Genomic DNA, 27315 nt, shown 5'->3' with positions numbered 1-27315 from the left:
GCTATAAGCAAGCTTAAAGACCCCATCCTTCCACTACATTATACCTGTTCTGCTTGTAAACACACTGAAGGAGCATTTCGAAGAAAAATTCATTTCGATGAGTCCCAGCTCATTATTCTTAGAGCAAATTAGTCAAGTCAGTTTTATTTGTCTATTGTTAAGTGCTTTACATCGTCACAAAGCAGCTTTACAGAAATGTGTACGGTATATCTGAAACATAAATCCATGTTATACTGTAACTACCGTGAAATAATTCAGTAGCTGGAGTTAAATGGGATAAACCTTGGTGTGTGTGTGTGTGTGTGTGTGTGTGTGTGTGTGTGTGTGTGTGTGTGTGTATATAATATATAAAACGTTGAGTAAAAGCAGACTGATCGCAGCAGGTTACATTCATGAAACCTTCAGTACTCTGTTCTTTACAGAATTAACTTTGTTCTTGTTGCTGTTTTGCTGGTGTAGGACTGGCAGCCTCCTTTTGCTTGTGATGTGCGCAACTTCCGCTTCACGCCGCGAGTCCAGCGGCTCAATGAGCTTGAGGTGAGATTTCCTTTCAGCTCCTTTAAACAACATTGTCGTCGTTCAGTCAGTTGTTCTGTTCAGTGACACGCTTTCAGAGTCCTCACTTTCTTTGCCTGTACTAATTTAAATTACACACAGGCAGGCAGTGACTTTCCCTACACTTGCATGTTGCTCCTGTTCACTGACCATACCAAGTTTCCAGCAGACTGTATTATGTTAGAAGCGCAGCTGAGAGCTATTGTTTGCGTACCCTGAGGACAAAATCGAGAAGAAAACTGAGTAGTTTATAGCAGTCAGACACTGTGTTCGGTTCGTTGCTTATCACAAGTGTTCACACAAGCAAGCAACAGGCGACCGTTTGTTTTCTACGTACGTTTCGGACACCAAGCTGCAATTTCACCAGCAAGCTCAAAGCATCAACGCAGCAAGTGGCATGGAATTTGAGATTTTCTCAACTTTATGCAAATTAGATATGACGCAGTAAAGCAACAAATCGAATGATTCCATCTAACTGCATGTGTGGCACGCCTCCCCGCCTGCTCACAATTTTAATTCCTAACTACAATCACTTCCTGTTTACTCATCTCATTATCTCTAGCCGCTTTATCCTGTTCTACAGGGTCGCAGGCAAGCTGGAGCCTATCCCAGCTGACTACAGGCGAAAGGCGGGGTACACCCTGGACAAGTCGCCAGGTCATCACAGGGCTGACACATAGACACAGACAACCATTCACACTCACATTCACACCTACGGTCAATTTAGAGTCACCAGTTAACCTAACCTGCATGTCTTTGGACTGTGGGGGAAACCGGAGCACCCGGAGGAAACCCACGCGGACACGGGGAGAACATGCAAACTCCACACAGAAAGGCCCTCGCTGGCCGCTGGGCTCGAACCCGGACCTTCTTGCTGTGAGGCAACGGTGCTAACCACTACACCACTGTACCGCCCACAAGTTAATCAAAAGAATTTTAATTTCGAATCGGTTCGCCATTTTGACAACGTGCATCTAGTCAGCGGGAAAATACTGGGAGTGACGTCACTGGAGTGAAATATTAGGAATTATGTCACTCAGATCCGCGATGTATTTCATATGAAAAATGCAAGTTTTTCAACACGAGAAGATAGACTTCGTATATTCAAGCTAACATGTGATGTTCTTTTTATTATATGGACACATTCCCAAACAAAAAGTGCCCAAATTTCTCAAAACAATTCATCAATTTCATCACGAGTGACATATATACATGTTATTTGCCAGCTGGGAGGTCCGTATGGTGAAATACCGTGACCGAGGTCTTGAAAGTACTGAGCAAGGCTCTCTGGGCCGAGGTCGGTATTCAAGGCCGAGGTCACGGTATTTCACCATACGGCCCGACCTTAAACTGGTAAATAATATATTAATTTTTTTCTTTACCAAATTCTAACAGAAAACAAGCGCGCCTGAAAGGGAAAACCGAGCCGAGCCGCCATTTTGAATCCTCATTCACGGCTGTAATGCAAATTGCTTCCTCCTCGGTATACAAGTGCACTTCCATGGCAGGAAAACAACTGCATTTTGCCGCCTATGTAGTCCCCTATTTATACAAATAGGAGTCACTCAGGATTCAGCCATGTTTTTGCTCGGCGTTAGCAAATTACAGGTTTTTAGCTTTCTCCTGAAATGTTTTCTTTTATTTCTTCTTCCTCAGGGTAGTAAAACTTGCTTTTGCTGTGAACACTGTCGTTATCGCTATCCATGCTGTAAAATTATTGCTAATCTCCTGAGAAATGCTGGCAAAAATGTATAAGATTTTTGATAATCTTATAAATAAATCTTATAAAAAAAAAGATAAATGTTGACAAAAAATGCTATTATGTTTGTTGTTGTGAACGAGTGAGTCGCCAGAGGTCCGTAACTGGGGTCCGTACCATAGGATACGGACCCGCTCGCCAGCCAGTCAGAGCGCAGGATTTGATGGAAACCAGACCACGAAAAAAAGAGATTTATGTCATGATTTAGGTTCTCCGTGTCCCAGATGTAGCTCGTATGAAAAATATGAGGTGTACTGTATTTCCCAGTAAAACACTCATTTCCATGTAATATCTTACAGTCAACTGTATTTTCTCAGACATTGACTCACTCACCCCAGGTTTTTTAATAGATATAAATGGGTAATAATATCTAATATTGTTAATAGTAGCAGTCTGATTTTGCTTAACAGAGAATTTTCCATTTGCACTGATCTGGGTATAGAAAATATCCTGCTTTAGAAAATATTATTTCCAGTACCTGTATAATACCGTATAAGCGTAGTCTATTGATTAGGCACAAACTGTAGTTGTAAATGCTTATCACTGTGGTTGAAGTGCAGGTACAGTATTTTTGATCGCTTCCCTTTCCTTTCAGGCCCTCACCAGAGTAAAACTCAACTTCTTGGATCAAATTGCAAAGTTTTGGGAACTCCAGGGCTCGAAACTACGCTTTCCACATGTGGAGAGAAAAATCCTGGACTTGTACCTTCTCAGCAAGGCAAGGCTTTCTCACTGACGTCAGACATTATCAATCGTTATGACCGATTTTATGGATTTTACACGATCGTCCATACCTTGGTTCTTTACAGGAGCAAAATGTAGATGCATCAGTAGCCATGCTTTCACAAAATTCTGTAATGTATTCAACCTATAGCATGTGTGTGGTGGTGGTGGTTTTGGAAAGGTGTCTGATGTCCCTGTCGCTGAATTCCAGCAGAAAAAAAAAACAGGCAAAAAAAAAAATGTTTTGTTTCAAATTGAATGTTTCTGCCTATAACATACTTTGAGACCCCAACCTGTTATTAAACCATAAATACAACCCCGATTCCAAAAAAAGTTGGGACAAAGTACAAATTGTAAATAAAAACGGAATGCAATGATGTGGAAGTTTCAAAATTCCATATTTTATTCAGAATAGAACATAGATGACATATCAAATGTTTAAACTGAGGAAATGTATCATTTAAAGAGAAAAATTAGGTGATTTTTAAATTTCATGACAACAAATCTCAAAGTTGGGACAAGGCCATGTTTCCCACTGTGAGACATCCCCTTTTCTCTTTACAACAGTCTGTAAACGTCTGGGGACTGAGGAGACAAGTTGCTCAAGTTTAGGGATAGGAATGTTAACCCATTCTTGTCTAATGTAGGATTCTAGTTGCTCAACTTTTTTGGTCTTTTTTTGTCGTATCTCCCGTTTTATGATGCGCCAAATGTTTTCTATGGGTGAAAGATCTGGACTGCAGGCTGGCCAGTTCAGTACCCGGACCCTTCTTCTACGCAGCCATGATGCTGTAATTGATGCAGTATGCGGTTTGGCATTGTCATGTTGGAAAATGCAAGGTCTTCCCTGAAAGAGACGTCATCTGGATGGGAGCATATGTTGCTCTAGAACCTGGATATACCTTTCAGCATTGATGGTGTCTTTCCAGATGTGTAAGCTGCCCATGCCACACGCACTAATGCAACCCCATACCATCAGAGATGCAGGCTTCTGAACTGAGCGCTGATAACAACTTGGGTCGTCCTTCTCCTCTTTAGTCCGAATGACAAGGCGTCCCTGATTTCCATAAAGAACTTCAAATTTTGATTCGTCTGACCACAGAACAGTTTTCCACTTTGCCACAGTCCATTTTAAATGAGCCTTGGCCCAGGGAAGACGTCTGCGCTTCTGGATCATGTTTAGATACGGCTTCTTCTTTGAACTATAGAGTTTTAGCTGGCAACGGCGGATGGCACGGTGAATTGTGTTCACAAATAATGTTCTCTGGAAATATTCCTCAGCCCATTTTGTGATTTCCAATACAGAAGCATGCCTGTATGTGATGCAGTGCCGTCTAAGGGCCGGAAGATCACCGGCGCCCAGTATGGTTTTCCGGCCTTGACCCTTACGCACAGAGATTCTTCCAGATTCTCTGAATCTTTTGATGATATTATGCACTGTAGATGATGTGTTCAAACTCTTTGCAATTTTACACTGTCGAACTCCTTTCTGATATTGCTCCACTATTTGTCGGTGCAGAATTAGGGGGCTTGGTGATCCTCTTCCCATCTTTACTTCTGAGAGCCGCTGCCACTCCAAGATGCTCTTTTTATACCCAGTCATGTTAATGACCTATTGCCAATTGACCTAATGAGTTGCAATTTGGTCCTCCAGCTGTTCCTTTTTTGTATCGTTAATTTTTCCAGCCTCTTATTGCCCCTGTCCCAACTTTTTTGAGATGTGTTGCTGTCATGAAATTTCAAATGAGCCAATATTTGGCATGAAATTTCAAAATGTCTCACTTTCGACATTTGATATGTTGTCTATGTTCTATTGTGAATACAGTATCAGTTTTTGAGATTTGTAAATTATTGCATTCCGTTTTTATTTACAATTTGTACTTTGTCCCAACTTTTTTGGAATCGGGGTTGTAGATGTTACACCATAATGATTCTTTATTTAGTCTTTACATTGCTTTGTCTTTCTACAAAGATCATGAAAGTTTGTGTAATACTTCGTGGATACTACATGACTTTCTAAATCTCAGAATAGTTCTAACCGTGTTATTTCATTGATGTGGAAAACTACAAACATTTACACAGAGTAAGAGTGTGTCTCATCTCTAATAGAGCTGCAACGATTCACAACAGTGCACCGAAAATTGAGTTCATGCCTGCTGTACCGATTATCGATCCATGTAGCTGTATTTTCGGTTCGATTCGGCGACCATTTTTTTAATTTAAATTTTTACTGATATTTTTAAACGCACTTTTACTGCATAATCGTTATTACGTTGTTAAACCGATGTGAGAAAGCGATCGGCCGGAATAGGGCACAGCTTTGCTTCTAAATAAAATGTCCAATTTGATTGGTTTAGGTCCTTGCTCTTGTCCAGTCAGAGTAGCCGACACTTTACATGGTAACGCCATTGCTGGGCACCAAAATGGCAGAAGCCAAGCTTAAAGATCCTTCGTCTCATCTTAAATCAAAAGTTTGGGTACATTTTGGGTTTCGAGAAGACATGAAGGACACTGCAGCGTGCCGCACGTGTTATGTTGATGTGAAGTATAAGGGAGGGTCAACGACAAACCTCACAAATCATTTAAAGCGAAAACACAACGTGGATGTAAACGAAGTAAGTGCCGCTGAATTGAAAACTGAAAGTGTTACGCAAGTAGTAAAACCAGGTATGCGGGGACGGTTAAAACTGACTGATGTTGTCAGCAGACCAAAACTGAATGAAGCTAGAAATAAAACTATTTCGAAGGCTATTGGTGGCTACCTCGCTTATGATATGCAGCCATACTCGACCGTACAGAATGATGGGTTTAAAAACATGATAAATGTCCTTGAGCCAAGATATTCCATTCCGAGTAGGATGTGTTTCAGCAAATGCTCAGGAATTCATCAGTTCAAGTTGCCAGAATATCCTTATTTTAACTTTTGTTTTAAGCATTTTATACTTGCATATCCTGTTCCCTAATCAGCATTTGGAAAGTTTTCATCTTTCCGGACAAATTTCAATGAGATAATTAAAGTTAATTAAAGTTTAAAATCTGAGGTTTGTTTGTCCTTTATATTTAGTTGCAGAATCAAGTCGAATCGAAGGGTCTAAATCGTGAATCGAATCGGTGTCTTAGTGGATCGTTGCAGCCCTAATCTCCAGATCCCTCTTTCTCATGAAAACAAATGCGAGAGCAGTCTGTTATATTTATCAGCACTATTTTATATGGAAACTAGAATAAATGAGATGCGGGAAGTAAGGCGCTTCGACAGTGTCTGTTCTGCAAAGAGAACTGGAGACATGGAGAGAAAAAAAACTGAGCCGTTTTTATATTGTGTGCTGCTAGGTGTGTCAGGTCATGTTTGTTCTTATCTTATTTTTACTTTTCACAGACCATTTAAGAAAAGAAAATTAAGTAATAAAAATGACATGTATTTGGTACATCGTACCCTCGTGTTTATAGACCTCTTGCAGTCACGTGACCGAATCCCGGCTGGAATGTAAACAGCCGCCATCTTGTCGGTCAACAACACAGCTGAATATTGTTGCACTCGTGTACAAAATGGATCAATTTCAACCGACGGACTACACGGCTCATTTTTCTAATGAACAGATAACTAGATATATGTCTAAAATAAATGACCTACAGATTAGTGACCCTTATGGCTTACCGGACGTAGTTTTCACGACCGTGTCCGTGCATATTGAACTGCCAGAGGTGGAATACCCAGACGTGTATAATTACCTCATCAACTTTCCCTCGCTGTTCAGTGGTGAAGCACTGCGTGCTTATACATCTCTGGACAGTTATCTTTACAGAAATTCAGGATTTGTCAGCAACTCAGATGTGGCATCTTGTAAACAAGAAAATAACAATCCTCATTGGACCGATAAGTCACTTAAGTATTGAGTACTAGTACTGATACCACATGGATATACTGGAATAAATACATGGCGTACCTGAGATGAAATGGTCACTGCACAGGCGCCAGTGATCGTTCTTTCCAGCCGGTACCCATGCCTTGTTGTTGTTGTTGTTGTTGTTTGGATAGGCCCGGCTGATAGCAGCAATCCATTTTGCACGCCTGTCAGGGTCCCATGGCAGCCTATGAAACTTTCTTCCCGATTTCTGACCTCTCCTGTTGTGGCATTTATATGCCATACAACTCTCCGGCATTGTGGCACAGTAATATTTGCAGATTTGGGCGAAAAACAACGAAAGTCAGTGTCGGTAAATTGCAATGGCGGAAATATGGCGTTTGACCGACAAGATGGCGTCTGTTTACAATCTGGATCGGCTGTGACGTCACATGCAAGTGGACTATAAGAAGCAGCATTATTGTGCTTGTGTTTTTGTCCTCACCTCACACAAAAATAAATACAACCGGATTCAGGGATCTACTGTGCGGGGTCGGGGTGTTTGGGTGTAGACGAGTTGGTTGTCACAGACCCCCAAGATTTTTCAGTTACAGGAAATCTGAGCAAATATTTAATAAAAATCTCCTCTATAAATTCTTCTTCTTTTTGTTCTCCTTTTCTTGCTGGTTTTCAAAATGACAGACTGACTGTGATCTTCCTTCATTGCAGTCTGAATGCACCCCTTTTATTTATTTATTTTTTAAATTCAGAACTGTACATCGAAAATCTCACCGTGTGAAGTTTTTTCCAGGTTGCCGTACATATAACGCAACATATTTAAAAATATGTATTATTTAAAAAAGATTAGGTACGGAAGCCGAGAGAGGCCCTTCATATAATCTTTTTTTTTTTATTCACCTTGTTATCCCAAGATAACGACATAATTAATTCAGGATCTCGAGACAACAATACAACTAATTCGAGATCTTGAGAAAACAAAACCGTTATTTCGAGATCTCGAGAAAACAAAACAATTATTCCGTGATCTCAAGTAAACAGCTGAGAAATGGTTCATTCAGGTGCGCCAAGAGACTTGTGATATGCTGACTTTGGGGCTATTTCTCATTCTGTATAGACGCAACTTTGGTCATTAGAACGTGTGGAATAATCGATCACCTAATAAGGCAATATTTTGATCAGGGGTTGACACAGGGAGAGATTGCATTAAGTCTTTTAATAAGGGATAATTTCAAAAATAGTCTGCGGCACCTCCGCAGAAGACTGGCCCCCCTCTCTCTCTCAAGGCATCGTAAAAAGCCATTTCTGCTCTGTTACATGTCCGCCAATTTTTAAGTCTTCGTTGTCTGACCCACAGGGGGCGCAGCTCTGCTAGAAATCTCAGCTGTTTTCTCGAGATCACGGAATAATTGTTTTTGTTTTCTTGAGATCTCGAATTAGTTGTGTTGTTTTCTCGACATCCTGAATTAATTATGTCGTTATCTCGGGATAACAAAGTGAATAAAAAAAGATTATATGAAGGGCCTCTCTCGGCTTCTGTAATTAGGGAATTGTGAAAACTTTTTTTTTTTCTTTCCCCCTGTAGATTGTGTCTTCTGAGGGAGGTTTCGAGGCTGTCTGTAAGGAGAAGCGCTGGTCTAAGATAGCCACTCGCATGGGTTTCCCAGCCGGGAAGGGTATCGGGTCCCTGCTGCGCTCACACTACGAGAAGATCCTCTACCCATATGAGCTCTTCCAGTCTGGAGCTTCACTCTCTGTGAGTTTTACCTGGCACACTGATACTCGTGGCACTGTTAATGATATTCTAACAGGGATGGTAATAAAATATATTAACGCCACTGTAGCTGGAATGAAAATTAAAAAAAATAAAATCCCACACGGCACCAAAATTGTTTTAAAAAGTGCCAGATAAATGTTAAGAAAAAATGACCAGTAAACTTAAACGTTTGCGTTTTGTGCAGTACTGGAGTTCACCACATTTACATTAATACAAAAATAAGGAGTGAACTAATTACAAACAAATGAAATGAGGCAGGGGAAAGGAACAGGACTTGTCCCAATTACCACTGAACCCTTACATGCTAAAACATGGTAATACAACGATTACACTATAAACATTACACTATAATAGTAAACAATAGAAAAAATTGTGCTGATATGAATTAAGATATTAAAAAAAATTAAGTCCGACACAGAAAGCATACAATATTAGCACTGGAAAACAAAGAGAAAACTTGTGCTTCACTTTTTGGTGCACTGATTTAAAGATGAAAGAAATTTATAAGGCAGAAAAAAACTTGTTTATAACCATTCTGTTCTTGTTTTCTTCACTGGGACGGAGAGTAAATCCTCATGACAAACTGGTCGCTAGTGTTTGGATGGGGAAAAGATCAAATGTACATCTGTAACAATTTCTTACAATGGTGCATTTGACCTCTTTATAAACAAGAGTCATCAGGAGATGGCGTCTCCTCCCGGCCCCCACATGAAACTCCACTCCAAATTTTCCCAAGTTGAATTGGTTGCGGGCGGCACGGTGGTGTAGTGGTTAGCGCTGTCGCCTCACAGCAAGAAGGTCCGGGTTCGAGCCCCGTGGCCGGCGAGGGCCTTTCTGTGCAGAGTTTGCATGTTGTCCCTGTGTCCGCATGGGTTTCCTCCGGGTGCTCCGGTTTCCCCCACAGTCCAAAGACATGCAGGTTAGGTTAACTGGTGACTCTAAATTGAGCGTAGGTGTGAATGTGAGTGTGAATGGTTGTCTGTGTCTATGTGTCAGCCCTGTGATGACCTGGCGACTTGTCCAGGGTGTACCCCGCCTTTCGCCCGTAGTCAGCTGGGATAGGCTCCAGCTTGCCTGCGACCCTGTAGGACAGGATAAAGCGGCTACAGATAATGAGATGAGATGAATTGGTTGCCATGGAAATACAGAAAAATAAAAAATAACAGAAATCCCCAAAATGTCAAAACTCCTCTAGTCACTTAACAGAACTGTCAGGTTTCGTGAAAAAATTCCGAATAGCTTTTGAGTTATGCTCCGGAAACTGAAACGTTTACAGACGGACAGAGCGATAGCTATATCCCCCCCCCCATTCTATCAATCAAATCAAGTCTCTTCCCACGCCATGTGGCGCATAGGGCGGCGCCGATCTCCGTTTCCGTAGCCCTTGGCCTCTCTCCTATTACATAGCTAGGGTTACCGTGGGGGGCTAGTCCTCTGGTAACCGCGAGAGTTTGACTCCCCACTCGCATCTGTATTGCGGTGTGCCTTGCCAGACGGCAGTAGGTACCATTTTTATGATGGTCTTTGGTGTGACCCAACCGTGAATAGAACTCGTGATCGAGAGGCGGACACACTAACCACGAAGCCAACTCACGGTAAACAGAAGTATAACTTGGTTAAAATTATGTGTTGTTTTTTAATAAATTAAAAATGATAATTTGCAAATGACTGCTGTGTAAGAGGAATAAAAAACACGTCAGGACGTGCCATTATTAGAAAATACATCAGGCCAGTGTGGATAATTTTTCCTATAACAGCATGCTTTTGCCATGTTTTATTCCTTATGTAAAAATGACATTTATAGCATTCACTAATATTTGCTGGGGTAAAGAAAAAAAAAAACACCACTTGGAATTCCAAGGTCCTGTAGTGCTGCAAAACCTAAAGGTGAACTGTAGTGATCTGTGGATTGAAGAAGAGAGGGCTAGTCCTCTGGTAACCACTCGCATCTGTATTGCAGCGTGCCTTGCCAGACGGCAGTAGGTACCATTTTTATGATGGTCTTTGGTATGACCTGACCGTGAGTAGAACTCGCGATCTCCCGATCGATAGGTGGACACACAAACCACGAGACCAACTCACGGTCCTGTATTATATGCCGGGTGGATAAAAAGAAGGTTGGGGGGGGGGAGAATGTTTACATTTTGAACTGATATATAATTTTAATTTTTTTCCACTTTTAATATCTTAAAATACATTATGTGGTGTTTTGTGTCATTTGTGATGACAGCTGTAAAAACTAACACAATACTTCTCTTATTGCTAGACAGTACATTTCTTATTTTCCGTGTGTCTTGCTGGTATGCAAACTATTACACTCAACAAAACAAATTATTCATTTTGACTAAAATTAAATTTGACCTTGAGTGTAGTGGACTTGTAGCTCTTTGTAACACTCTGTAGCAAGCATTCACCGCATGTTTGCATTTTACGTGACAGGAAACGGCTCTGTTAAACAAATGGATCAGTTATTAATAAATATGCACAACTCTCAGGTATTAGACATACAACCCCTGGCAAAAAATATGGAATCGCTACTCATGGAGGATGTTGATTCTGCTGTTTTATTTTGTAGCAAAAAAACAGATATGGCACAAAATAATGTTATTTAACAGCTGAACGTTCTGGCTTCAAAAAAAATTAAATGAAATTGTTGTAATTAATGGCACTTTTTTTTTTAAAGATCAAGTAGAGGAAAAAAATTATGGAGTCACCCTATAACTTAGCCTAGTAAACTAGACCCACCCGCCTAGCGGCCAAAAATATTTTTGCCTAGCGAGTGGGTCTAGCCTCGCACCATATAAACAAAAACACCCCGGGCATCAAATCGTGCCTGCCAATCACAACGCAAGGTTTTTGTTTGGATTCTTTGGGCGGGCTTTTGCAGGAGTGACGACAAAGCTACGCGACGCTGGAGAAAGCACAGCAGGAAAGATGGCTACGGCTAGTGAACAGCGCGCGTTTGACTCCACTTTGGAATCAGTTTTAGAAGAATTAGACTTGGAGTTTTCGTTGAAACATGAGCAGGAAGAGGCTCTCCGCTCATTCCTTTTCAAGAAGGACGTTTTCGCTGTTTTGCCGACCGGCTATGGCAAGAGTCTGATCTACCAGCTGGCTCCGCTCGTAGCCAAAAGGATGGGGCTAGTTTGTGCAGTACGAAGAATTAATAAACAGCTTTGAAACATTACTTTTTGATTGTTTCTTATTTTCCCGTTATTTTAAATTTAAGGGAAATTATTTCACCAAACACCACTAAATAAAAACTCTCAAAAACAGTTTAAGCAAATCCTTGAAAAACACTTGGGGAAAAAAAAAGTGTATGTGGTACAGACTCCAAACTTGTGGTCATTATCTCCAAACTTCTTAATATCTAGAACCTGTTTATTAATTAATACGCATTTTGAAAAATTTATTTCAAGGCCTCCCCCACTGCTTTCTGTCGCTCTGACTACGTCACAGTCACTGTTGCGCTGATTGGTCAGAGCGTTGGCCTATACGCACAGACAGTTTGAAAGACAGCGGTTTGTTCCTCCTACCCCCTTCGGAAATGTCTACGGATCGAGGCCAGACTAAATATTCACATTTAGTCTGGCTTGCCAGGCTACCTATAACTTGCATTTCTAAAACAAATACCCACACAAGCCTAAATATGCAGTTAAACGAGAGCACTCGTAGACCATAACGAGTTGTTGCACTTGGCTGATTGACAGGAAACATGGCCCCAACTACAGAACTGTCAGTTGAAACAATGGAAAGGATTATAAAACTCCTTAAAGGCCTCGTGCGGTAATTTCAGCAATCAGGCTATATCATGTGTCAAAATGTCGGGTTTGGTGGGTTATTCAAGCCCCTCGGTTTCCCGCGATCTCAGTGTCACGATGCGCCCGCTACAAGCATTTAAAGTTGACGCGCACAGCCAAATTTAGGCAGCCAGCCGTTAACTAGGTCAACTTGTGTGTGACGTCATACCAGTAACCTCCCTTGGGTGATGCTGGCCTGTCCCCATGTTTTCTCTATAGCGTGCGTTTACCAGAGTTGTTTCCATTGCGGATTTTGTGGATTTATTCAGTTTGTGGATAGTTTTGAACACTCAAAACACTATGAAATGATGTATTAATATTCTGTGATACAAAATGCCTAATCGGTGTGTTGTGTTTGGCTGTAACAACGAACACTGAACACTATTTGTGACTTTTGTTATCAATGGATCTGATTTCAAGGTCATGGCTAGGTATTGATAGAAAAAAATTATTTTTTTTAAAAACACATTGTGGCAGCGGGGGCGTGGTCAAGCGCCGGTCTGTGACAGGAGGGCGGAGCCAGGGAAGGCGAGTGGCAGAAATCACTACACCTGACGGTAATTAACCTGTGTTTTGTGTGTTTTCCCAATAACCGCGCCCTATTTAAGGAGGCAGAGCAGAGAAGAGCTCATCCCGGGACAAGAACACAGTGTGTGTTTCGCTATCAGATTAAAACTGGCGGTTATACTGAAAAGTCTGGCAATAAAAAGCCTATTTGTGTCTGAAGCGTTGTCCTGCCGTCCTCTGTGCTCCACCCACACTTCAGAGAGCTCTACAGTGGTGCCAAAACCCGGGACAAGGTGGAGCACCAACCTCGCAGCCCCATGGAATCCTCCCCGTTCGCGGACCTGGTCCACGCCCTCGCCACGGCTCAGCAAAGCCAGCACCAGGCGCTCGTCACGCTCCGAAAGGAGCAAGAGCGGCGCTTCGAAGCCCTGGTGTTGGCCCAGCAGGAAGATCGCGAGGCGCTCCGGCATCTCCTCGCGTCGGCGGGGTCCACCAGCGCCCCGGCCGCGGGCCCGTCTCCCCTCACCGTGACCAAGATGGGCCCGCAGGACGACCCCGAGGCGTTTCTCACATTGTTCGAGCAGGTCGCCGAAGCCTCGGGGTGGCCGATGGAGCAGCGCGCGGCGCGCCTCCTCCCCCTCCTGACGGGAGAGGCGCAGCTGGCCGCGCTATAACTCCCCGCCAACCGCCGGCTGGCCTACGCGGACCTTCACCGGGCCGTTCTCCGCGGCGGTTGGCGGGGAGTTATAGCGCGGCCAGCTGCGCCTCTCCCGTCAGGAGGGGGAGGAGGCGTGCCGCGCGCTGCTCCATCGGCCACCCCGAGGCTTCGGCGACCTGCTCGAACAATGTGAGAAACGCCTCGGGGTCGTCCTGCGGGCCCATCTTGGTCACGGTGAGGGGAGACGGGCCCGCGGCCGGGGCGCTGGTGGACCCCGCCGACGCGAGGAGATGCCGGAGCGCCTCGCGATCTTCCTGCTGGGCCAACACCAGGGCTTCGAAGCGCCGCTCTTGCTCCTTTCGGAGCGTGACGAGCGCCTGGTGCTGGCTTTGCTGAGCCGTGGCGAGGGCGTGGACCAGGTCCGCGAACGGGGAGGATTCCATGGGGCTGCGAGGTTGGTGCTCCACCTTGTCCCGGGTTTTGGCACCACTGTAGAGCTCTCTGAAGTGTGGGTGGAGCACAGAGGACGGCAGGACAACGCTTCAGATTCAAATAGGCTTTTTATTGCCAGACTTTTCAGTATAACCGCCAGTTTTAATCTGATAGCGAAACACACACACTGTGTTCTTGTCCCGAGATGAGCTCTGCCTCCTTAAATAGGGCGCGGTTACTGGGAAAACACACAACACAGGTTAATTACCGTCAGGTGTAATGATTCTGCCACTCGCCTTCCCTGGCTCCGCCCTCCTGTCACAGACCGGCGCTTGACCACGCCCCCGCTGCCACACACGTTTTAAGTGTTTCTATGTATCAATCATTAATTGTACAAAATGATTTTCATACATTTATGTATTTGTCATATCTTTCTTTGTCACATGAAGTGTTGTCTTGATAACACATGTGGCACATAATTTTAGCAAGTGGATGACAGAAGATTAATTGAAAGATTTATGCCACAGAGCTGCCTTTAACTAATAATTATCACTTATTACTGACGATTGTACGTTTACTAAACAATACAATACAAAGCTCAATACTCCCAGCCTATAACATACTGAATATCAAGTTAAAATCAACCGCAATAAAAGGAAAATGATGAAAACTGGAATATCAAGGGGTCTACTGTATCAGAAGGCCCACTGCATTTCGCGAGATCGCAAGCTGTCAAGTTGCTAGAATTCAATCTTTCTAGCTATACTTTCACCCCCTACAGCTATCAGTATTACACATAATCATAGATTAATCACACAGCATTCTAATTCAAGTGAAAATGGTCTTTAAAAATACACACAAGTAGTGATTTAGTCAGAGAAACCAACTAAAACAAGTCTTCAAGTCGCCGGTCTTCATTCTCGTCTTCGTTTCTGTTGTCGTCAGAACTGTCCTCATTTTCTTCTGAAGATGAGCGCTCAGGTTCAAATCTGTAAGGCTGGATACCACCAGGACATTCAGCTCTCAAAATCTCTACTTGTGGGCCATTTTCTTCTTCTGTATCGGTAAAATCAAAGCTAATTTCCTCAGCATCGCTCCTATTTTCTGGTGTGTCCGTCATTGCAACTGCACCGAGTGGTTACTGGTATGACGTCACGCAGCTGTTCCATTGACCGACAGGGGGCGCTGCGAACGCGGAAAATTTCAAGTGATGGGCATGATCAAATAAGGACCGATTACAACCGTGGGAAGCTTTTGAAAAATCGACGGTCAATTTATTTCGAATCTTGAAAGCATTCTGGTGCAGAATAATGCAACTTTTATTGCCACTGCGTGACGCCTTTAAAGAAGGTAATTCAACACAGAGTGTGGTAAAAGATGTTGGTTGTTCCCAGTTAGCAGTGTCTAAAATTTGGAGCAAGTACAAACAAAATGTTAAGGTTGTGAAAGCGAAACCTACAGGTAGACCGAGGAAGACGTCAAAAGCGTCAGGACAGGAAACTCCAAGCAATATGCCTTGAAAATGGAAAATGCACAACAAAAAACAATGAAAAACAAACGGGCAGAAACAGGAGTCTACGTTTGTGACTGAACTGTAAGAAATCGGCTGAAGGAAATGGGATTAATGTACAGAAAAGCCAAACGTTAAACCATCATTAACACCTAAACTGAAGAAAACAAGGTTCCAGTGGGCTAAAGAGAAACCGTCATGGACTGTGGATGATTGGATGAAAGTGATATTCAGTGATGAATCACGAATCTGCATTGGACAAGGAGATAATGCTGGAACTTTTGTTTGGTACCGTTCCAATGGAATGTAGTGGTTAGCGTGTCCACCTCTCGATTGGGAGATCGCAAGTTCTACTCGCAGTCGGGTCATACCAAAAACAATCATAAAAATGGTGCCTACTGCCATCTGGCAAGGCACGCTGCAATACAGATGCAAGTGGGGAGTCAAACTCTCGCGGTTACCAGAGGACCAGCCCCCCACTGTAACCCTAGCTATATTATATAGGTGAGAGACCGAGGGCTATGGAAACGGAGATCGCGCCGCCAAACGTGCCATGAATGGTGCAGGAAGGACTTTGACTTCAGGAAAGGCAGATCAACTCCATGACATGGCCAGCAAACAGTCCAGATCTCAATCCAGTTGAAAGTTTATGGTGGCAGTTGAAAAAAATGGTCCATGACGCAGCTCCATCCTGCAAAGCTGATCTGTGAGCTGCTATACGAGAAAGTTGGAACCTGACTGATGACGAATATTGTTTTTTCATTAGTGAAGTGTTATGGTCTTCGGCTCGTCCAAAAAAACCGCAACATAAAGAGGGACCCCTTCAGGGAGGAGCCTGAAGGGGTCACAGGGGGTCATAACAGAAGTCCACGCCTCAAAGAATTCAAGCTGTCATAAAAGCCAGAGGACGTGCAGCAAAGCACTTTTTTTTTTTTTTTTTTTTTTTTTTTTGTGGGTTCATGATTCAATAATTTTTTTTTTTTTTTTCCTCTACTTGATCTTTTTTTTTTTTTTTTTTTAAAGTGCCATTAATTATAGCCTGGGCCCGCCCATCCTAAGCGTGACGCAACACGAGGGCCTGTAGCGAGCTTAGTCTGGCCAGGCAAGCTATCTACAGCTCTTCCAAGCTCCCGAAAAATCGGGAACCAATCAACTTTGAGCATCTCCAACAGCCCTGGGTAGAGGCGTGTTCAAGGCACTGACGTAGTAGAACTGTGACCGGAAGCCATAGATTGTTTACAGAATCTATGCCGGAAGCGCTTCATTCACGAATGCTGTATTGAAAGCATTCAACGGGAAGTTCTCATTGAAAACGGAGCAAAGAGCAGCCCTGGAGGTATTTATTGAAAGGAAGGACGTTTTCGCCTTGCTCCCGACCGGCTTCGGTAAGAGTTTAATAATAGGATATCTATGGTTTAATCTACCAGTTAGCCCTGTCGCGTCACATATGTCAGAGGAAAGAGTGATGTGATTGGTTTAAGCTTCGTCACAGCCTTTTCTGGCTTCGACCAGTAGCAAACTGAGGCATTTCAGGGAGGCGGGTCAACCACGGGCTCTGGGAAACGGTTGGGCTTAATATCTTGGCCAGACCAATAGCTCGTAGAGCTTTGAAGTCACGTTAGCCAGACTACATTAATTACAACTTCATTAAATTTTTTTGAGGTATATTTTACAAAGCCAGAATGTTTGGCTGTTAAATAAAATAATTTTGTGTCGTTTTTTTTTTTTTTTTTCCTCCTCTACAAAGTGAAACAGCTGAACGAACTTCCTCCAAGAGTAACGATTCCATATTTTTTGCCAGGGGTTGTAAAAACATTCTTTCACCTTTTTATGAATTTATAAATAAAGTATTTTAAACAGTATCATTTTGAAAGTGTATGAGATTATAATATATGACTTCATTATTGCCCATTTGCCCTGTGCGTACCTGTTGTTAAGGGACGCTAGTAAGCATCTATAGACATGTTCTATGCATGTTACTGAGAACTAGTAAACGTTGTGACACTTTAGCGCTCTCGTGCTTCAGGGTATCCACCGGCTGTGTCAGGAGAGAGACGAAACTGAAGAGGTGGACGAAGGAATAGAGCGTGGGTGTGAGGAGGACGAGGATGAAGAAGAGAAGCCGAAAGAGACGGGAGGCAAGGAGCGAGGCGGTCTGAGTGACAAGTCGCAGAAGAAAGCACACGCTGTTCCTGAGAGACGTTCACGACGCCTGAAGTCTGAGGTAAGCCGGGGTTTTGTTTTACAGCTCCTGCGGTCTGTAGCATGTTAATGTGTGGCGTCTACACAGCTGCTTTCTTAGGCTACGTTCACACTGCAGGCTGAAGTGACTCAAATCCGATCTTTTCGCCCATATGTGACCTGTATCCGATCTTTTATTGACAATATGAACGACACAGATCCGATTTTTTTCAAATCCGACCCAGGCCGTTTGGATATGTGGTCCTAATTCCGATTCCTATCCGCTCTTTTCATATGCGACTTCAGTCTGAACCGCCAGGTCGCATTCATCTGACTTACACGTCATCAACAAGCCACAAACGTCACTATTCTGCGCTGAAGTAGGCGGCGGGTCTCTCAAAAAAAGTTACAACAACATGGCGCATAATCACAGGCGCAGATAGAGGGTGGGACGGGTGGGATTCGTCCCACCCAGATTTAAATTCATTTCGTTCGGTCCCCCCCACTTATAGGGAGGAAAAAATGTCTATGCTGCCTTTCTTTGCATAAGGCAAACCTCACGGAAAAATCAAAAGACTAATTACCATTCGGTTTATTGAGGTGCACAGCAGTGTATACATAGTTGCAACAACTCACATAAAACAAAGACTGATATTCGGTTGGTTGAGCTGCGCAGACTGCACAGGTTGCGAGCTCGAGCTTGGTTGCTATGGTAACCCACAACAAGTTTGACAGGCATATCGGGGTTGGGGTTGGTTTGCTGGCAGCTTTGTCCCCCCCAGTTCAAAAAACGTATCTGTGCCCCTGCGCATGACATCAATGCGAGGGACGCTTCGGGCTGTGAAGGTTCTGAATCTTCTCAATGGAAGGATGCAGAGGTTAGGGAGCTGATTTCCATTTGGGGGGATGCAGCTATTCAAGCTAGATTGGATGGGTCATACCGCAACCGGGCGGTTTTACTTCCGTAAACACTGGCCATGCTCACTGCGTGTGACGTCGTCGTATCCTGCAATGCGCATGCGGAACACTTTTAGGTCGCTTTTCGTTCATACTGAGGATCACATACAAGTCGCATATATTTGTTAATGTGAATGACCTCACAAAAAAATCGGAATTGAGCATTAAGCCTTGCAGTGTGAATGTAGCGTTATTCTCACTGCTGTAACCTTTTGTTGGACATGTTAATTAAATATGATGTAGAATTATGATGTTTGGCAAAAAGAGTATTAAAATATTTGAAGAGATTTTCATGATGCATCATGTTTTTAATTTTATTTTACAGCTGATGGAATGGATACAGTGCACTAATAACAGCAGGGTCATCTTTACAAAAGGCTGTTATGGGGGGAAAACTAATTATTTATAATACTGTTATGTTCACTTTTGATTCAAAACACGAATGTTTTTATTGATATATATTGTGTGTGATTATGTATATTAAATTAATTTTTTTGTTAACTTAATTTAACAGAATTATTTAACATTTGTAAACAAGAAGACCGAGTCATCTATATCCCCCGCCCTATATATCTACTATATACCAAGTTTCAAAATATTATTTGTCACGTTTTTCAAGTTCTGCTGCAGGAAACCAACCCTACCTCTGTACATTGACCTCAGCAGCCCATGGCATAAGCCCACCGGACCTTTGGTCCAGGTGAGCTAAAAATTAAAATTTCTCACATTTCTTAGTATAAAAAGGCACACATGTACCAACTTTCAAGACCATACCACTCATAGTTTTCAAGTTCTGCTTCGGAAACAAAACCTACCCCAAGACTAACCTGAGAGACTAAGTCTGAAATTGTTTCCACGGAAACTTGAAAAATTTTAAATTTCTCAAATTTCTTAGTATGAAAAGGCACATCTACATCACCTTGTTAACATGGATACCAAGTTTCAAATCTGTATCATGAATAGTTTTGGATATATGCTCCAGAAACGAACGTTGCTCTTAGAAACAAAGTCAAAATCCTACTTTATGTAAAAATTTGAAAAATACTTTTTTTTTTTTTTTTCTTCAGAAATCCAAAATGGCAAAAGGCCACCAGTTCACATGTTGCTTGATATGTATACAATGTTTCATAAAGATATCTTCAGTAGTTTTAAAGATGTGGCCCGGAAACGAAAACGTGACCGGGCGGATGGATGGAACCTGTAACATCACCTTGTTAACATGTATACCAAGTTTCAAATCTGTATCCTGAATAGTTTTGGATATATGCTCTGGAAACGAACCTTGCTGTTAGAAACGAAGTCAAAATCTATTTTTTTAAATGTAAAAATTTGAATTTTTTTTTTCAAAAAAATCCAGAATAGCAAAAGGCACCAGTTCACATGTTGCTTGATAATGGATACAAAGATATCTTCAGTAATTTTAAAGATATGGCCCGGAAACGTGACCAGACGGACGGAGCCCGTTTCTATAACTTCGTTTGGGCGGGGGATATGGACTGTGATATAGGCATTCATCGAGGGTCTTTGACTTGAGAAGGTTTAATACAAGATCTAAAACCTTTCAATTATTAGTGCTGGAGCTCCTCTATGCTGACGATACTGTCTTCTTAACACACACTGAGGACAGTATGCAGTATCTGGTAGATCGTTTCTCAGCTGCTCCAACTGGTATCGGGCTCACCATCAGTTTGAAAAAGACAAAAGCGTTGTTCCTGCCTGCACCTGGAGATCCGTATACTGAACCCAACTTCACAATAAATGGCACTAGATTGGGAGTTGTAGATACCTTCACATATCTAGGAAGCAACTTGACAAGGGATGGCTCTTTAGATGACGAGATGCATCTTCGTATCCAGAAGGCCTCAGCTACCTTTGGTAAGCTGGAAAAGCGCTTGTGGTCAGATCAAGGCGTCACTATTAAAACCAAGGTGACTGTTTATCAGACCTGTATTTTGTCCATCTTGCTGTATTTGTCAGAAACGTGGACAACTTGCCGTCATCACATCAAATGGCTCGAGAGGTTTCACCAAAAATGCTTCAGATGAATTATACACATCAGCTGGATTTCCATGACGTCAGACACCGTTGTATTGCAGAGAGCAGACTGCCAGAGCACAGACACTGTGATCATCAACAGTCGAATGCGTTGGGCTGGTCATGGTGTGCGTCTGCAAGATGAGAGACTCCTAAAAAGAGTGTCCTGTGGAGAGCTGTTAAATGGAAAGCGTCCGCGACACAAACCCAAGAAGAGGTACAAGGATTGCATCAAGAAGGATCTTAAATCCCTAGGAATGAATGTCGATAACTGAAAATCAGGCCAGTTGGCGTCATGCGGCGAGGGAAGGTTGCAGCAGTCTGTAAAGGAGTTGTGGCAAACTCCCCTGATGAGATGGGAATGCGAGACATGTGGACGTGTTCTGTCTAAAGCAGGATCTGTAAACCACATGAAATCGCACACCACTACATGCAAGCTTTCAAAGTACTTGCATATCTCATCACCAAGGCAACCAGGTATCTCGTGTGTCGTGTGTAACGAGGTATGCAAATCATCAGCTGGATTAAAAAGGCACATGAAAGTACACAGACACCTATTCAGCAAGGAAACCAAATCAACCCTGTGAAGACGGCGATGTTCATTTGTCATCTGTGCTTTAAACCATGCAAGTCAATGGCCGGTCTGAACTCTCATCTCCGAGTACATAGGCGAAAGGAAGAAGAGGAACTCGGTAAAAAAAAAAAAAAGAAGACTGAGACGGCTATCATCTGTTATTCACTTTTGTATATTTTTCCATTTAAAAAATTTATTTCTGCATCCTACTAAAATAATCTAATCAAGTTATGGAGTAATTAATGTGAGTAATTTTAAAGATGACTGCTTATTATTATTTCCTCAATAATCGTTGTTAGTCATTGGTGAGGTTAGTGTTTGAAATTCCTGAAATATACAGAAACAGAACAAACAAACAAACAGTTAGTGAAAAACATTGTATAATCCCTCATACAAGTGTGAATTTTATTGGTGGGATGAACATTGATTCATTCAGGTTTGGGTTATTTCATTTATTTTGTTTATTATAAAAAAAAAACCAACCACAAATTAGCACAAGTGTTAGTTAGTTTGTTAAAGGTGACGTATAATATCCCTTTTCCACAAATTGATACAGTTCCTTGAGGTCTTAACGAAATGTCCGTGACATGCTTTGGTCAAAATTCCACAATGATGAAGCACCACAGCTCCCTTCTCACCCTGTCTAAACAGCCCTCTTCCAAACAGCTGATTTGAGCGCCTGTTCCTTTAAATGATAATGAGCCACTGCTAACTCCTCCTCCTACTGGCCAATAAGGTAGCACTTTCCTCATGAATATTCATTCACAAAGGGAGTTCTCAATTGCTGGGTTTCATATGACGTCACATCCGCCTCATTGGCTATTCAAAACTTTAGCTGGTGGTCTACCAGAGCTCAGTTGACAAAGCGTTTGTACGGAGAAGGTGCATTGCTCGCATGAAAAATGCCTTACGCTTGCGTTGTTTTAGGTTGTTCGAATCAATCAGACCATGAAACTGATAAGTTTCTTCAGGATTCCCTGTGAACGGGGGGTGTCGTGGCTCAGGTGGATAAGGCGCCATACCATAAATCCGGGGACCCGGGTTCGATTCCAACCCGAGGTCATTTCCCGATCCCTCCCCGTCTCTCTCTTCTGCTCATTTCCTGTCTCTACACTGTCCAATAAAGGTGAAAAAAACCCCAAAAAAATCTTTTAAAAAAAAAAGGATTCCCCGTGAACTAATTAAAAAAAAAAAAGATGAACGAACACAGGATTTCACAAAAAGACGTCGAGAAAGGTGGCTTTTGAACCTCTCACTGAAATCGAAGGGAGCCGAGTCGAAGCATGCTCGAGTTTGCAGTGATCACTTGGTGAAAGGTTTGTATCGCCCTCTCAGCTATGGCGTTAGTGTTTTCTAAGTACTTTTCTTGCTATGTGTCGTTATTTTACGGTGCTTTTTTTTTTTTTTAGTCACAAAGCGCTAAAGTCCCCAGCTGTTTCTTTGTTTACTCCTCACAAAGTCCATATGCATGAAGGTCACGACAAAATTCTTCCCCAGCCATACAGTCACAGTGCGCCGTGATCACTTCTCCGTCTTGTTTAACTAAGATCCAGGTCTTTAAAGGGGTTTCTGATGATCTTTGTGAATGATTTAGCTGAGAGATAAGAGCCAACACAAGTGAGAATCAAGCAAACTGCTGTTTCTTTACACTTCAACTTGCAGCACTTCGTTGTAAAGACACGAACGAAAAGGTAAAAAAAAAAATTAATAAATAAATGGGCAAAAACAATACAGGATTCATTCGGCAGCGACTTGATCCTGAAGTCCTTTACCCAGCCACATACAAAAAAGTTGTAAGCCTCCATACTCTTCCACGCTTTCATCTGTTTTGCGGTGTAGAAGGACGTCTGCAACACCAGATAGTTCGAGATGTCGGGAAACTCGACTGAAGGGTAGTTTTCGAGATCGTATGACAAATCCTTCTTTCCCAGACTGTAGGGTTCGATTTCATTACACATAGCAATCTCCTGAATATATCTAAAGCCAGCAGTGGCTTCTGGATTACGAGCGTACTCTAAGTTATCGATAGTTGTTTGCACTACGGCAGCTGTTTTAGACCACCAGTAATTTCACTTCCTGTAAAACCGCTAAGAAAAGTCACGTGACCTGAAACCCAGCAATCCATGAAGAGATACTCAGATGAGGTGTGGCATAATTCTAATGAGCTCCCCTTGTGACATAGTAAGAGGAGCCAGATCTGAATGTCTTGTTGAAGCACGTGTTTTCTACGGCTCAAACGAAACAGACTGGGTGTCTTATTTCGGAGTTTGTGAAGTGGTGGGCTCCAGGTACGCAAATGTATGCGCAAAAGCATTGAGAAAATGAGTTTTTCATAATATGCCCCCTTTAGTGTTACTTGTTATGCTGAAGTGTTCATGGAGCAGTTAGCAGCAAATAAACGAGATCCTCATATTTGTCAGCAATTAGGAACAACTGATGTCAATCAAATGGCGTCTTCCTGTGAAAAATAGTTCTGGTTCTTTTGTGTCCATATTGAGTGTCGACAACCACTCTCGAGCGATTTTGAAGAAATATGGCTTGTAAGGCAACCATCACCATCTCAGAATTCCCAGCTACCAACAACACACAGTCTGGGAGAACGTGCTTGTCATTCTAGCTCAGTCCTACACTTTGACGTGTCTTCTCAGAGTACCATGGGTTTGTTTGAGCCCCAAAGTCTTTATTTGATCTTCATTTCAGAGAGAAAACAAAGAGCCCAAAGGCCTGCAGATCTTTAGCAGTCGTCCTAAGGTGGTGGATTTTGAGATCGTTCCAGCCGGTAAGATTTGCATACTTTCACATTATTTCGTTACTGAATGAATATACGTAAGCGAGTTTGTAATTTCTGACCAACAGAGTTTAGAGTTTCTACTTTGCAAAGAAGCAGCCACGCTTTCAAAATCGTCTTTTACGTGTGGGTTTTTGTAATATAGATGATGCGTTCATAAAGAAGCAGAAGCACCTGAAGGCTCAAGCATTTGCTATTAAGATGCGTCCACGCAAAGAGACCCTGGAGGTCAATTTTGTGAGTATTAAGTGTTTTTTTTTTTTTTTTTTTTTTTTTTTTTTTTTCCCTCATGCTTTAGCTTGAAGTGTTCAAATTACTTGTAAACCTAAATAATAAAACCCTTTGTATTATGTTTAAACCAATAAACCATGTTTATAAATGTATATTTTTATCTTCTTATAGATTGACCTGTACATGTGTATGGCGTGTGGGCGGGGTGACGAGGAGGACCGCCTCCTGTTGTGTGACGGCTGTGATGACAGCTACCACACCTTTTGCCTGATCCCACCCCTTCAAGATGTGCCCAAGGGTGACTGGCGATGTCCCAAGTGTGTGGCAGAGGTATGCAAAGTGAGGATTCTCCCTACAGCCTTATTTTGACCTGATGTTCCAAACCTCTTCCTGCAACTACAGGGTTTTTTCTTTTTTAAATCCTAGCCTATTAGGGCTGTAACGATACACCCAACTCACGATTCGATTCGTATCGCGATTTTTGACCCACAATTCGATACGCCCACGATTTTTTTAAAATGTTTTTTTAAAGTAGTAAATTTGACTTATTAACATTTACTTACTTACATTAACTATTTAATGACAAATAATTCAGACCACTGCAGAGCATGAGTAATATGTATGCAAAAATGAACAAATGTATATCCAAAGATTGTTTTATTTCTCAAAATAATACTGTTGAGCCGGAAGCTCTGTTTTTTTCGGTTCTGAAAAAGTCATTTTTCCAAATCGTGTAAATCCGTTAAGATTTTTTTTGGGGGGTGGCTCTCTCACTGTCTCACTCTCATAGGGCCAATGATTTTCTGTGATCGCGGAAAACAGATGGAAATTACGGAATTTTTATGGTGAAACATTGCTCGCGTGTCAAAATGTAACTGCTGCAGAAGGCTTCCGCCCAAGCAGACATGCCTTCAGTGTTGCCAGATATTGCTAACATTTTCCACCCCAAAATATGTTCAAAACCAGCCAAAAAGCACCTAAACCTGCCCAATCTGGCAACACTGCATGCCTTTCCGGTCAAGTGATTGTGATTGGCTTGTGGCACACCTAGCCAGCCAATGAGCTGCTTGTTTACAGATTTGCTCCCCGCGTCGCAACCAGAATGGCTACTGCTTAAAAGAAATGAATGCTCTGCCAGTGGCGAGTGTGGACGTTGCGTGACTCGCAGAAGATTGTCGCAGGTCGGCGAAAAAACGACTTACTAATAGATATAAAAAAAATAAAAGTAATTTAAGTAAGTTTAAAATGTAATTTAAATAAAAAGTAAAGTATTCATAAATTGAAGTTTGGAAGCACCTCTGTTTTTGGGCTGAGGAGAAGTTTGAAAGGGTGTACCGCGATTCTGCCTTCTTGTATCGCGATATGGATCGTGGCTCTGCGTATCGCGATTTTGATTTCGATACGCATATTGTTACAGCCCTATAGCCTATCCTAGCTGTTGATCTTTGGGTGTCTTGTAGTGGTTGTGATTAAACCAGTTAAATAACTGTTGGGTGATGGTCCTCATCTCTTATCCCTCAGGAATGCAGCAAGCCCCGGGAGGCATTTGGGTTTGAGCAGGCTGTGCGTGAATACACACTCCAGAGCTTTGGAGAGATGGCAGACCATTTTAAGTCCGATTACTTCAACATGCCAGTTCATGTAAGAGCAATGCAGTCAATGCTTAGTCATAACACATTGCCACCTCAGTCACCCCCTTAAACAAAACAAAAACATAGTTGGATAGTTATTCTTTGCTGTTAAAATGTTTGTTTGAACTGAACTCTTCACAGATGGTCCCTACAGAGCTGGTGGAAAAAGAGTTCTGGAGGCTGGTAAGCAGCATAGAGGAGGATGTGATCGTCGAGTATGGAGCAGATATCAGCTCCAAAGACGTCGGGAGCGGCTTTCCTGTCCGAGATGGAAAAAGAAGACTACTGGGGGATGAGGAGGTCAGCTTGAGTTCACTTTTTCCTGATGATAATTAAGTTATTCCATGAAATCGAGTCATACATGAGCTGGTGGTCAACTTTTAAACTGTGACCGGTAGTGAGTCTCAGGTCCAGGAGGACTTGAGTATTGGGGAAAGTGGAGTTATTCCTTAATCACCATTGCTCCCATGTCCGCTCTGACCCGGAGTGGTAGCACCTGCCTGGGTTCCAGCTATGCGTTAAATAGTACATCACCAATAAGGCGCTGGCAGCAGGGCGCTTTTCGGTGCAATGTGGCAGATGAACCCAACAGGGTCAATGGTACGCCACCTGATGGCATGCGGAAGAGTCGCTCAAGTGGCCAACGGATGGCATCACTCGGCAAGTCGGTTATCACCGTGGGGCAACTGCTATACCCGTCAGGTCTGTGGCACTGTTATGCACCACTTGGCATCAGGTCTGGAGGTCCAGAGAGACAACGCGATGGGGGCACGACATCATTTTGTCTTACTTTACTGTGCAAGGCACTTCGTTAGGAAAGGAAAATAAGTCTGGTGCGGGCCTCACATCCCATCTGCGTTTCTGTGCATCCTACTGAAGCAGTCATCATCGCTAGCGATGGACAGCCGACGACGAGGCATGTAGCACTGAGTTGGCTATAAGCCATGTACGACGAGATTGAGTGGAATAACTGTTATATCCACATAGGGTTGGGCGGTATTACGGTAAGAAGGTATCCCGAGGTATCCAAAAGTACCAACGGTATCGGTCTCATTACCGTCATTTTAAAAAAATATATAATATCTAAATAAATATGGAGTACATGAGGTCATAATATAAAATAATAAATTGAAGATCATCCCGAATAACTGTGTGATCGTATTTTCACTAATTCTATCAATTTCCTAAAGAAGTTTTCATCGCGTGCAGGGTTGTTTATGTCGTTACCATGGCAACCCTGCGTGACATTTTGGAGTCTGACAGAAAGCTTCGCAAGAGACTGAGCCCGGGGGTGTCATGGCTCAGATGGCTAAGGCACCGTACCATAAATCCGGGGAC

The 27315-nt window shown here is 42.6% G+C and overlaps 1 protein-coding gene across 6 annotated transcripts in view; it reads left to right on the top strand.

The window, feature by feature from the left end:
* Nucleotides 1–27315, top strand: part of kdm5a (lysine demethylase 5A) — an 80209-nt gene that overhangs the window by 7102 nt on the left and 45792 nt on the right. For 2 of the 6 annotated variants that reach the window (XM_060903089.1, XM_060903088.1), the window contains exons 2-11: nucleotides 460–537; nucleotides 2910–3032; nucleotides 8483–8653; nucleotides 17608–17805; nucleotides 19339–19419; nucleotides 24028–24106; nucleotides 24261–24352; nucleotides 24518–24676; nucleotides 25868–25987; nucleotides 26119–26277. In XM_060903089.1, coding sequence (XP_060759072.1) covers nucleotides 460–537; nucleotides 2910–3032; nucleotides 8483–8653; nucleotides 17608–17805; nucleotides 19339–19419; nucleotides 24028–24106; nucleotides 24261–24352; nucleotides 24518–24676; nucleotides 25868–25987; nucleotides 26119–26277 — 1260 coding nt within the window. Of the gene's footprint in view, nucleotides 1–459; nucleotides 538–2909; nucleotides 3033–8482; nucleotides 8654–17607; nucleotides 17806–19338; nucleotides 19420–24027; nucleotides 24107–24260; nucleotides 24353–24517; nucleotides 24686–25867; nucleotides 25988–26118; nucleotides 26278–27315 lie in introns of all 6 variants that reach the window. The other 4 variants (XM_060903087.1, XM_060903086.1, XM_060903091.1 and 1 more) reach the window with 3 other exon arrangements.

Source organism: Neoarius graeffei, chromosome 21 (assembly GCF_027579695.1).
Source record: "Neoarius graeffei isolate fNeoGra1 chromosome 21, fNeoGra1.pri, whole genome shotgun sequence".
NCBI lineage: Eukaryota > Metazoa > Chordata > Actinopteri > Siluriformes > Ariidae > Neoarius > Neoarius graeffei.
This window is presented reverse-complemented; position numbering and strand designations above follow the sequence as displayed.